This window comes from Amphiprion ocellaris, chromosome 14, assembly GCF_022539595.1.
Source record: "Amphiprion ocellaris isolate individual 3 ecotype Okinawa chromosome 14, ASM2253959v1, whole genome shotgun sequence".
Lineage (NCBI taxonomy): Eukaryota > Metazoa > Chordata > Actinopteri > Pomacentridae > Amphiprion > Amphiprion ocellaris.
In genome coordinates this window covers 24,262,628-24,274,806 of record NC_072779.1, presented here as the reverse complement: position 1 = coordinate 24,274,806, position 12,179 = coordinate 24,262,628, and the positions used below count along the sequence as shown (strand labels likewise).

The following is a 12,179-nucleotide window of genomic DNA, read 5'->3' as shown; positions in this document are numbered from 1 at the left end:
ACAGCTTTGTCCTAACAGCAAGCTTGTAGGACAAAGCTATTTCAATCTTGACTAAACAAAATGAACTCCTTAATGACACTTTATTGTAAACCTAAAGCAGAAAGACCAACTCCATATGAAACAGATACAAAATCACTCACTGCTCTTCTGATTTTACAACCTGTTCCATTTCTTATATGATGCATAATTGTAAATACTATCCATCCAGCAGGCCCCTCAAATTTATGGAATTCAATAAGTCGAAGACAATTTCTATTAGGCACAAATGGAATAGCTTACTGAGATCTGTCATATTACCACCCATTTTTTAAGGCTTTTATGGATTTATTTCCTTTGCTCTCTGGATTGTATCATTAAAAGCACACTAAAATGCATGTAATTTAATGTGTTTTACATCTTCCACTTTATGCTGGTAGGCTTAAAGTTCCACTCTGGTCATTGATTGAGCCCCTATAAAGCCATTTGTGTTCATCAAAATGGCATATTTCTAAGTTTATTTCAATCACCTCATCCCTTAGAATCAGACGTAGCACCTTTTCTCCTTTAGCATACATGGAACGGAGAATATGGAATTTCCCTGTCCTCACTAATTCAGCTCACCTTTGACCCTGTATAGACACTTTAAAGCTACTCCACACAATGACAAATTGTAATCCTAGAGTAATTCAACCCTAAATGTTCATAGAGAGCATATAAAACACAATATCGACATATTAACAATTTAAAAACTTAATTTTTATCCTAGGGGCTCTTTAAGAAAGAAGGAGAAGGAAATAGATGATACCACACCATTAGCTATACCATCTTATCCTAAATACGTTGCGTGATGGGGCTGAAGCCTATGGTGTTGGTGTTGCTCCCAGATTTCAGGCCAGACCAGCACGGCAGCTGATTAAGGAAAAAAGTTCAAGATTTTGTGAGTCAAAGCATTAAGAAAACTAAAGGTCCAGGCGGTGATCATACCAAAAAATGTATCATTACAAAGCTAAGCTACAAACCATAGAAGGTGTTGTTAATAGTAGAACGCACTGCACTTCCTTATACTGCTTTTATTGGAAGCATAGTGGGCAGTGTGCAGTTGATGGCAAAATGTGATATTTGAAAATGTTTTACGTGCTTTGATTGTTGGACTGTAAGGATTGTAAGTTGAGTCCACTGGTTATTCTGATTGTTGACACAATTTTGAGTGTGAGGAGATAATACAATGTCTAGCTGTTAATGAGACATTAAGGGCCCTATTTTAACCCTGCAAGTACAACCACACGTGCAGTGCATGTTGACTGTGTGTGGATCTTTAAGTACACAGGCTATTTAGGTTCATGTAGTTGCAGCAGCACAAACTATGTGAAGTGGAACACAAATCAGACATCGTAGTGGAGATCAAAGATTGGTAAATGTGCCTTTATTCTGTCACATCACTCACTCAGGATCTCATTGCTTGAAAATAATTGACATAATCATAATGAAGCATGACCACAGCAGAACAAAGAGGTTTCTTCAGGAAACCAGACTATTGCCTGGAATAGTGTAAGGGGCGTGACATTAACATGCAACACATTAAATCTGATGGTGTGTGTTTCTACCACATAATCAGTGCAGAGATAACTTGATAAATAAAGATTAGCCTGGTTAGTGATGCATCTATCTGCTACTACTTCAGTGGCAACCAATCTACTATTTCAAATATCCATCTTCTCATATACATATATCATTCATATTATTGGGCTGGAGTATATGATCTTCTTTTCCTTTTGGCTTATCCCTTCAGGGTTCGCCATAGTGAATCATCTGCTTCCATCTAACCCTTTCCTCTGCATCCTCGTCTCTCACACCAACTAACTTCATGTCCTCTTTCAGTACATCCATCAACCACCTCTTTGGTCTTCCTCTAGGCCTCCTGCTTGGCAGTTTAAAACTCAGCATCCTTCTAAAGATATATTCTCTGTCCTTCCTCTGTACATGTCCAAACCATCTTAGTCTGGCCTTTCTAGCTTTATCTTCAAAACATCCAACATGCACTGTGTCCCCCTGATGTCCTCATTCCTGATCCTATCCATCCTGGTCACTCCCAAAGAGAACCTCAACATTTTAATTTCTGCTACCTCACTCTTGCTGGCACTCTTTTATCGCACTTGACACTTTTCTCCGCCTGTTCCAACCTGCTTGCACATGCTTCTTCACCTCTTTTCCACACTCTCCATTGCTCTGGACTGTTGACCCAAAGTACTTAAAATCCTTCGCTTTCTTTATCTCTACTTCCTGCAACCTCACCCTTCCACTTGGGTCACTCTCATTCCTACATGTGAATTCTGTCTTGCAGCTAACGTTCATTCCTCTCCTTTCCAGGGCATACCTAGACCTCTCTAGATTTTCCTCCACCTGCTCCCTGCTCTCACTACAGATCACAATGCCATCTGTAAACATCATAGTCCATGGAGGTTCCTGTTTAACCTCATCTATCAGCCTGTCCATCACCATAGTGAACAAGAAGGGGCTCAGAGCTGAACCTTGATGCAGTCCCACCTCCACCTTGAATTCCTCTGGCACACCTACAGCACACCTCACCACTATCTTACAGCCCTCATACATGTTCTGCAGCACTCTAACATACTTCTCTGCCACTCCAGACTTCCTCATGCAACACCACAGTTCCTCTCTCGGCACACTGTCATATGCTTTCACTAGATCTACAACGACACAATGCAGTTCCCTCTGACCTTCTCAGTACTTCTCTATCAACATTCTCAAAGCAAATACTGCATCTGTAGTAATTTTTCTTTGCATGAAACCACACTGCTGCTCACAAATGCTCACTTCTGTCCTTAGTCTAGCTTCCACTACCCTTTCCCATAACTTCATTGTATGATGAATCAACTTTATTCCTCTGGGCTAGAATATATGATCCACGGGATTAATTACCTCTAGTAATCTAATGTCTCCTGCACAAAAAGCAAAATGCAGAGTTATAACAAAGTCATCTGATGTAAACCTGGTGTTGTTTTCAGTTAATTTAGCTTTGTATTAAGCATTATAGTAATGACAATGGACTGTGCATAATGGCACTGCAGTTAGGGGCTGCAATTGTCAAATCAAAAGTTGCACATTTATCAACATATGTGTTGTTTGCTAAAATTGTAGGAGAACCAGTAAAATTATTTTAGATAAATCCAGAGGGATTTGCCTGTGTTAGTCACATTAAAGGTTATGTTTTTAATACCAATACAAATAGGAGAGTGTTTGCCTAAAGAACAAAGACTATATGTTTTAAGCAATATTCTGCCAATACTACACATTTGCTGCAAGCATTTAGTTTGCTGATGTTGATAAAAGCATAAGATGCTGCTTCTGGCACGTCTATTCTCAGAGAAAAGTGTGAGACCAATTTTCACCAAAATACCAACAACTCACTTTTCATTACTTGATTTGCATGAATCTGTCTGCTAGGGAAAGCCCATTTCAAGGTCAGGAAAGCACCAAACAGCAAGAGCACTGCTGGTTGTTGTGCTTCCACTGAAAGAGCCCATTTACATCCTTGGTCATTTTATCTGGGTGTAATTTTCCATGGTAATTGCTTCTTATAGAGGCATTACTGATGGCTTGAATAGTTTTTTTAGAGCAAGTGCTTGCCTGTCTCATAGCAATTGCTTTACTATTACTACTTTTCTGCCAACCAATGATAGAAGAGATGGAACAGGACTTGTCACCTGTGTAATCCAGTAAAGGAAAAGGGGGTCAAACATGTTGTGGAGGTTGTATTTTACCCCAAACCAAACAGAGTAGTTTGGGTGCCTAAATCTAACCAAACAACAGGTGAAAAATGAAAGTTAACAATGAGTGAAAATTAAACATACGTCTGTAAATACTGGTCCCACGTGGGACTCTACAGTAATGGTCTCGGTCCTGACTTAATCCAATTCTTGATTGTATTCCCTTGCAGATGTGCACACCAAAAACTGCAATGGAATTTTTGTAGTCTACAGTAGTGTAGTTGGAGGACCCTGTTCCTACATTTGCAATAGATTGTATCTACATGTTCCTAACGTGCACTGTTGCTTCTGGTAGTGTTGTCATGTGGAAACATTTTTGCTGCATGTGGCTGCTACCGCAAAGGGATATCATGCAGATCCTCAGAAAAACAGAAAGTATGACTTGGCCTGAAAGCCAGTGTTAAGCTTCCCATCTATGTACAACCCAAAATTTGCAACCACATGGACGGTACCCAGTACATGTACCAGGAAGCAAATGGTGTTCACAACTAATGTTGGTTTTGTGAAGAGTGTACGGGGAGATCATCATCAGAAGAGATTCATGTGTAGTTGCTGCTGGATTTTGGAAATCCTTTGATTTGTACATGCTTTCCATCTGCATCAACCAAACACATTTGATAGATTTAAATTTGATTAAAATCCTGTGTTTAGTCTGCTCGGCATGCCACAGGAATAATCACATTGACACTGAGCTGAAGTCTATTCTATAACTAGCTCCTGCAGTTTTGAATGAAAGTTTACATATATCTTAGCAATTTTGAGATTAGAAATGACTCTTGTAACTCTAAATCTTCTGTGATTAAATCATTGAAACACATGCATCTTTGTCACAAAAAATCAATCATGCATTTTGGTTCCTTTATAAATTTACAATAGATCTCAAAATATGATGACATATGCTGATCGAAAAATATACGTATAGCAACTTGAATTATGTGGGGGTTTTTTTTGATGTAGAAAGTTGTGTTCATAAACTTTTCTTAGTGGCATGACCTCTTAACTTCTCATGAGTGATTACGATTGACTACAGCTAATTTATTGAATTCAAAAAGGGCCCATTTGATACACTCACAAGACTCAGCCACAAACACTATAGAGGGAATGTGCAAGGAGCTCAGCAAAATCTGTAAAATCAAATGACTGACTTGAACAACTCAAGAAAGTCTCTTGGATCCATTTCAAAACTGCTACAGATCCCAAAATCCTCTGTGCAAACTATTGTTTGTAATTATATAGTACATGGCACAATTATGTCACTGCCACACTCAGGAAGAAAATGCAAACTAACTACTGCTGCTGAGAGACAATGAGTCATGACCTAGTGCTGAACACAAAGTAAATGGAATAATGAAGACAGACGTTTTTCAGGAAAACCTAAAATTTTCAGCAAGAAGGTTGGGTCTTGGACACAGTTCGCTGTTTCAACAAGATAATGACCCCAAATACACATCAAAAGAATCAGAATCTTAAAAAGTGGTAAAGAAATGGCTAAATCAGGCAAAAATTATGGTTTTAGACTGGCCTCGCTAAAGTCCTGACTTAAATGGCGTCAAAAGCCTGTGGACTATGATGAAGAAAAAGAAGCCTGTGTTAGAAAGCTGACAAATTTAGTTTACCTGCACCAATTTTGTCAAGAGCAGTAGTCAAAGATAAAACCAGAAGCTTTCCAGAATCTTGTGGATGGCTACCAAAAGCACCTAGCTGAGGTAAAAAGGGCCAAAAGATATTTCACCAAATATTAGCATTTTTGCGGCTGATTTTTAATGAAATATCTACACAGGGGTACAGAGGCCCATTTCCAGCAACCATCACTCCTGTGTTCTAATGCTACATTGTGTTAGCTAATGGTGTTGGAAGGGTAACTGATGATTAGAAAACCCTTGTGCAGTTATGTTAGCCCATGAATAAAAGTGTGGGTTTTCATGGAAAACATGAAATTGTCTACGTGACCCCAAACCTTTGAACAGTAATGTACAAGCAGAAAGCAAACACGGCAGACCGTGAAAATTCTGGTGAGAAGGTTTGGCATAGCAGAACATCAGGAGCTGTGAAGATTCCAGACTACTCAAGCATCCATTAGGACACCCCATACAGCCCCCAAGGCCATGGGATGAAGTAATGAGTTAGCAGGTGCACATCGCAACCGGTCTGTCCAATAGGATGAACGCAGCATAATGCCTGTTTGTTAAGCTGACCTACAGATTATACAGAACGAGCTTTTAACAATGCAGAGCAATTACCTGCCTCTGTTGCTCCTCTGACGGACAGGTAGACCGACCCACTTGCTTAAAGTGTTTTAAGAATTATAGCTTGATTTATTTGAATCTTTGCTAAACCTTAAATGCATCATCAGGCAGTGACTGAGCAGAACATGTCTGCACTGAGAATAAACAGGTGGATTACCAAAAAGAGAACACTGACAATTATTTTAAGTTTGGATTACGATCAGTAAGAAAAAGTTGTTGCAATCCTGTATTTCCTTTTCTCCCCCTCTTTAGAGACGCGTTACTGTATGACCTTTATGTGAATAGAGCTGTAGATCCCAGTTACTTTTGAAATAGTCAGGTCTGCTGATTGACACTGGACTGTAAGTGCCCTCCTGTGGCAAATTAGAGGCATTGCTAGTGCATATCACTACAGACTTTGTAAAGAACTCAGTAAACCTTCAGTTCAGACAGTTGAAGAAGGCTCATGTGTTTCTGTCTGTGTCAGATTTAAGATGCACATTCAGTTGCAATGAATGCAGTTCATTGCATTTACATTTTTTGGTAATGTGGTCAAATGTATCTTACTGTTTTACCAGAGAGATTGTCTGAACTAGTGATTACTGTGTCCTTTAATCAAGGTATTTTCACTTGGAATATTACACCTGACATTCCATACATGTTTCTGTTCATTATGCCGTCATACCATAGAACTGTATGGTAGCACCAGCATTATAAAGTTAAGCTAGATAGTGAAGCATATGCAAACAGGCCATATGTGGTTGGCACACAAGGAATAAGTGGCCCATTAAAGCAATTCAGCTTTTTTTTACCATGACGGATCCCTCTTAGTGCAAAGATGATGACATTTCTTAGAAGTAGTGGCTGAGAGTTGTTCGATCAGACACACCAAATGACTTGTGAGATTTTGATTGGCTCATCCGGAGTTTGTGTCAAGGGTCAGATGGTATCTGAATGGGTTGACAATGAAACTCAGGGTCACACAAACCAAACACACATGTGCTTGGGACTGAGTACACACACAGAGAACACAACTGATTAGATGGTGTAGCACTGGATTATGCATATTGTTTTTTATCAACAACAGAGAGGACATCAAATAACAGTATATGATTAATATATATATATATATATGTGTGCATATGTGTATATATATGTATATATGTGTATGTATATATATATATATATATATATACACACACACACACACACACACACGCACACAGAGTTATAATGTTATATACACACACTGACAGGCTGCCCACCCATGCTCTGACTGTTTTGTGAATGTTGCCTCTGGTAGATGGAATGGGTCATGATAACAACCACATACTAAAGTATAAAACAACAGAGACCATGTGACGGAAATACTGCATCGCTAGGTATCTCCATGTAGCTACATATAAAGCTGTAAGTGATCTTCCTGCAGTTGAGAATTCAGAATATACTTGGTGTATGTTATATTTTTTAACGTCACAGATGTTCACACTAAAGCAGCCAGACATTTTAGCATAATTTGCTTACAGCTCAATGACCCTGATCCAGATCAAATTAGCATACTTTCAGTAATTTAATGCGTAACTGCAGTTGCTTTCCTTTCGTCTCACTGTGCTGCGTAGATGTTAGGTTGTGTTACAGAAGTATGCATTGCTTTAAGAAACAGTGTCTTGTAGGATTGCTTGCAATGTTACTCCCTGTTTGGTTCTATATTTATAAATGCCTAAAGAAACATAAGATATACAAAGAAAGGACAGGAATGTTGCATCTTTTGTGGGATAAAGAATAACATCTTGTTCATTCAGGAGTTTTACAGCCTTTTATTCGAGATTGCTGATATTTTGTTTGTATTTTAGTGTAGTGGACTCTCTGATGCTGGGGTCAAACAACACAATTTTAACGTCTGGATCATAAATGACAGTTAGGCACAAAAACTAAACAGACAATAGGCAATAGCACATTGTGGTTGCCTGAGAATTTCCTTCACAACTTTGAAATTTGATCCATGCTTTTATTACCACTTGTTTAGATTATTGCAACGTGCTTTACTCTGGACTCAGCAAAACCTCACTGTCGAGAGTTCAACTGGTTCAGAAAGCTGCCGCTCGCCTTTTAACGGGGTCACGTAAATATAACCACATAACTCCCATCCTCCAATCCCTCCACTGGCTCCCCGTGCACCTCCGTATTGATTTTAAACTTCTTTTATTTGTTTTTAAATGCCTTCATGGTTTGGCCCATCTGTACCCGTGTGATCTGCTGGTTCCCTACAACCCTTCTCGCTCACTGAGGTCAGCAGATCAAGCTCTACTGGTGGTGCCTATGACTAAAAAGAAACTGAGAGGTGATCGTGCTTTTTTTGTGGCTGCTCCTAAACTGTGGAATGAGCTCCCACTAAAAATCAGACAGGCTGATTCCCTCCCTATTTTTAAATCTCTTTTAAAAACACATTTTTTTAACTTGGCGTATGGCTCAGCTTCGAGCTGACTTTTACTGTACAACCTGTGTCTTATGTCTGATTTTTATACTCGCATTATTTTATTTGTATTTTTATTTGGTTATTTATTCTTTTATTCTATTATTTAATGTGTACAGCACTTTGGTCGACAGTGTTGTTTTAAAGTGCTTTAGAAATAAAGTTGGATTTGGATTTGGATTTATCTTCTCTTGGTATCTCTGAGCATTCACAGCTGTAAATACAGTTGAACAGAAGAACACTTAAAGGATTAACAACTCACACTATTCTCTTGCTGGGACCCACACTCAGATTCACATTATGTGATTCTTTTCTCTTTTTTTTTTGTCTTTTCCAAACACAGAACTGCCAGAATCATACACACTGTTTCAGACACCCTTTTTCTGCTTATATTGCCATTTCTGGTAGTTGGTAGCTGGTACCTCTTTCCAGTAACAACTAAAACTATGATTAGTTGAGACCAGTGTGTATACTGTTGTGTCTCAACCTGGCATACAGTTTATCCAAGCTGTATTGTTTGAGATCATCAGTTTGAATCAGAGATTAATTTTTTATTTTAAATTCTATATTTTTAATGCCACTTTTTCCATTTAAGTATTTACAAAGTTGATATCGCAAATGTGTTCATGACTATAGTTCCTCCTATGTCTAGTAACTTTACTTACTTTAATTTGGATTCATATTTGCATACACCTGATGAACGCTGTCCAACATTAACTCTCCTTTTAGATACATTTTTGATCTCCACTAAAATTTGAGAAAGTTTTGGTCTGTCCGTCTGCAGGTGCTGGACAAGTCATGTACACTATAGTTCAACAGTTTGGGGTCACTTAGAAATGTCCTTATTTTGGAAAGAAAGGAAGTTTTTCAATGAATAATGTTATTTTTAATGATAACGTTAAATTAATCAGAAATACAGTCTAGACATTGCTAATGTGGTAAATGACTATTCTAGCTGGAAATGACTGATTTTTAATGGAATATCTCCATAGGGGTACAGAGGAACATTTCCAGCAACCATCACTCCTGTGTTCTAATGCTACATTGTGTTAGTTAATGGTGTTGAAAGGCTAATTAATGATTAGAAAACCCTTGTGCAATTATGTTAGCACATGAATAAAAGTGTGAGTTTAAATGGAAGATATGAAATTGTTTGGGTGACCCCAAACTTTTGAACGGTGGTGTATAATAGCAGGTTTATCACAGCTGTTTACTGCAAACATCTGTGTGCTTCTGCTGCAAATTTAGTTGGTAAAACTGTGGTGTGCAGGGCATTAAAACAGTTGGCTAAAAGAAACTATAATCTTTAGAAGAAATAAATTCAACTGAAGAGTAGGATGGTATTTGTCTGTGTTCTTCAGCTTGAATGCAAATTATTATTTTATCCATTGATATAAATAAATAAATTAATTAATTAATTAAAAAAATAGCAATTTGTGCTACTTGGTGTCTCATAGCTTGATTGACCAGAAACAGGATGCTCTAATTGTCAAGAAAGAACTTGTTTTGTTTCTTAACTATCAGGCACTCCCATAGTAATAGTGTAGGGATTTGTAGTTCAAGCTTCTTTTGCCTCCAAATCCCAGTAGCACTAACCATCAGTTGTTTCTGCCCGGAGATGCAGATGCTGTCAAGCAGCAGTGATAGTTGAGTCATTTATTGACAGGTGGCCGACAGCCAATGCACAGACAACACACTCTCTCTCTGACGCCATCTCTGGCTGTTCTCATGTGTCTCTCTCCTTCCCATCATTCTCCATTATTCATCTCCCCCTTTCTCCCTCTCTCTCCCCTCAATTCCTCTCACATTTAGCTCTCCTGTCTCTCCCTCTCTTACAAGTTCCTTCTCATCCAGTTCTTGCTCTATCAATCCCCATGTCTCTCTTCCCCCTCACCCCCTTCCCTTTCTCTCTTCCTCGCTTACTCATTTATCGCTCTACCACTCCAGAAGCTTTGGCACACACACACACAGTCACACACAAACCCTCTATAGCCTGTTTAGCAGCCAGCTAGTCGGTTCCTTCATCATTCGCATTGCCAAGGCAAGCGGTTCAGACATCAGGCAGGATCGTGTCTCGTGCCTGATGACTGTTGCAGTGAACCTACAGAAGACGAACAGAAAGAAGCAAAATACAAAGTGGTAAAGGAAGCAGAGGCAGCAGCATGACTGCTTACCTTAGCAAGCAGCAGAGTTGCTTTGCGGACCTGGATGGAAGGGTTGACTGTGGCGAGGTGCCGTGTTCCTCCAGCTGGCATCATCAGCACTCCAGCAATCACCACCACCATCACCCTTGCCAGCGGTACAATTATGGATCTGTCCCTGGTGGCGCTACACTTCCGCGTAGGGGAGGTCGAATTGCTTGGCATTTGGACAACATGCCCTCTAGAACCTCCAGCCGTTTGGTGGCCAAAGGGGGCAGCTGTGACCTTTTGCCCCCTGAGTGTGGCTGCATTCAGACCTGGCAGGAACCCTACCAGGTAAAACTGCATTTATTAGAGAACTTCTATAGTGTAGAATTAAGATAAATTATGATGCATTTTATTGATGCTGCAGTAATTCACCATGCGCCACTCATAGTATAACCTCTATTGATGTAGTATGATTGAGATTGTTCCTTTTTACTCAGCAACTTGAGTAATAAGGAGCTTGAAGCTTGTGTAAAATCTTTAGTTTAACTAAGTTGCTCCTTTTGTACAGAGCTACTATTCTAACTAAACACGTCATTAGGTTGTATTTTCTACCTTGAAAAAATTCTCTCCCAGGTAGTCAATAAAATAGAAATTATTTACACATATTGTGCATTTGAGTAATATCCCAGTTTGAGACTTCAAGCAAGGAAAAAATGGTCATAAATGTTGAGTGTATAGACTCATTTTAACAAGTGATGTCTCTGTGTTTTGTCCTGTTTTACCATCCAAGCTAGACTTTTATGTATTTGCTCTATGCCATGTGATATCCAGAAAAATTGTATTGCACTGTTTTACCTTTTTAGTGGCGCTTCCATGGTCAGAAACTGTAAAGAACATGTGTTTTGTTACTCACATCTGTATCCCCATTAAATTCCTGTGTCAAAATAGCTTCAGTTTGTTTGTTACTGAACTAAGGTGTTATTTATGATATACACTCTTAGCCAAAAGAGATACTTGCTTCGCATCAAGATTATGGATGTAAGAATAAAATTACCACATCACACTTAGCTTAGATGCAACAAAGTTATGCTTTAAAAAGAAGAAACACAGACAGTCAAAGCAAATGTTTTTAGAAATTCCAAGTGCCACCAAAAGTTAGCAGTAAAAGATAATCAGACTGGGTGCATCAGTCACAAAATCTGCAGTATCAAAATGGACAGTGTGAACAGCCTTTGTAATGCACTGTGCACTTCGTGCCAAACATGAGAAACTGTTATACTGAAGAGGAAAAGTCTAAGCACAAGGATAAAAGATGGGCATACTCCTTTGTCTATTCTTGGCACTCATATTGGGGTTGTTTTTGTTTGTTATGTACACACCCAGTAGTTTCCAAATGTGGGAAAAAAAATGCAGAAAATTTGATTGCACTGATGAAATTGATTTCACGGGTGACTGGGTAGACCAGTTTGCCATGAGTTCAGAAATTTCGAGCTACAAAGCTGCATCTGATTGTCAGAGCAGAGCTACAGTATTTGTTGAGAGTGGATTTCCATAGCATATAATTACTCCGCCAAGGAACGCAGTG

At 39.0% G+C, this 12,179-nt stretch overlaps 1 protein-coding gene across 41 annotated transcripts in view; it reads left to right on the top strand.

Moving 5' to 3' along the window:
* dlg2 (discs, large homolog 2 (Drosophila)) overlaps positions 1–12,179 on the top strand; it is a 186,852-nt gene that overhangs the window by 118,726 nt on the left and 55,947 nt on the right. Inside the window, exon 1 of one of the 41 annotated variants that reach the window (XM_035951116.2) lies at positions 10,433–10,942. The exons of the other annotated variants lie outside the window; for them this stretch is intronic. Coding sequence (XP_035807009.2) covers positions 10,628–10,942 — 315 coding nt within the window. The 5' untranslated portion in view covers positions 10,433–10,627. Of the gene's footprint in view, positions 1–10,432; positions 10,943–12,179 lie in introns of those variants that run through there. 41 annotated transcript variants of the gene reach the window in all.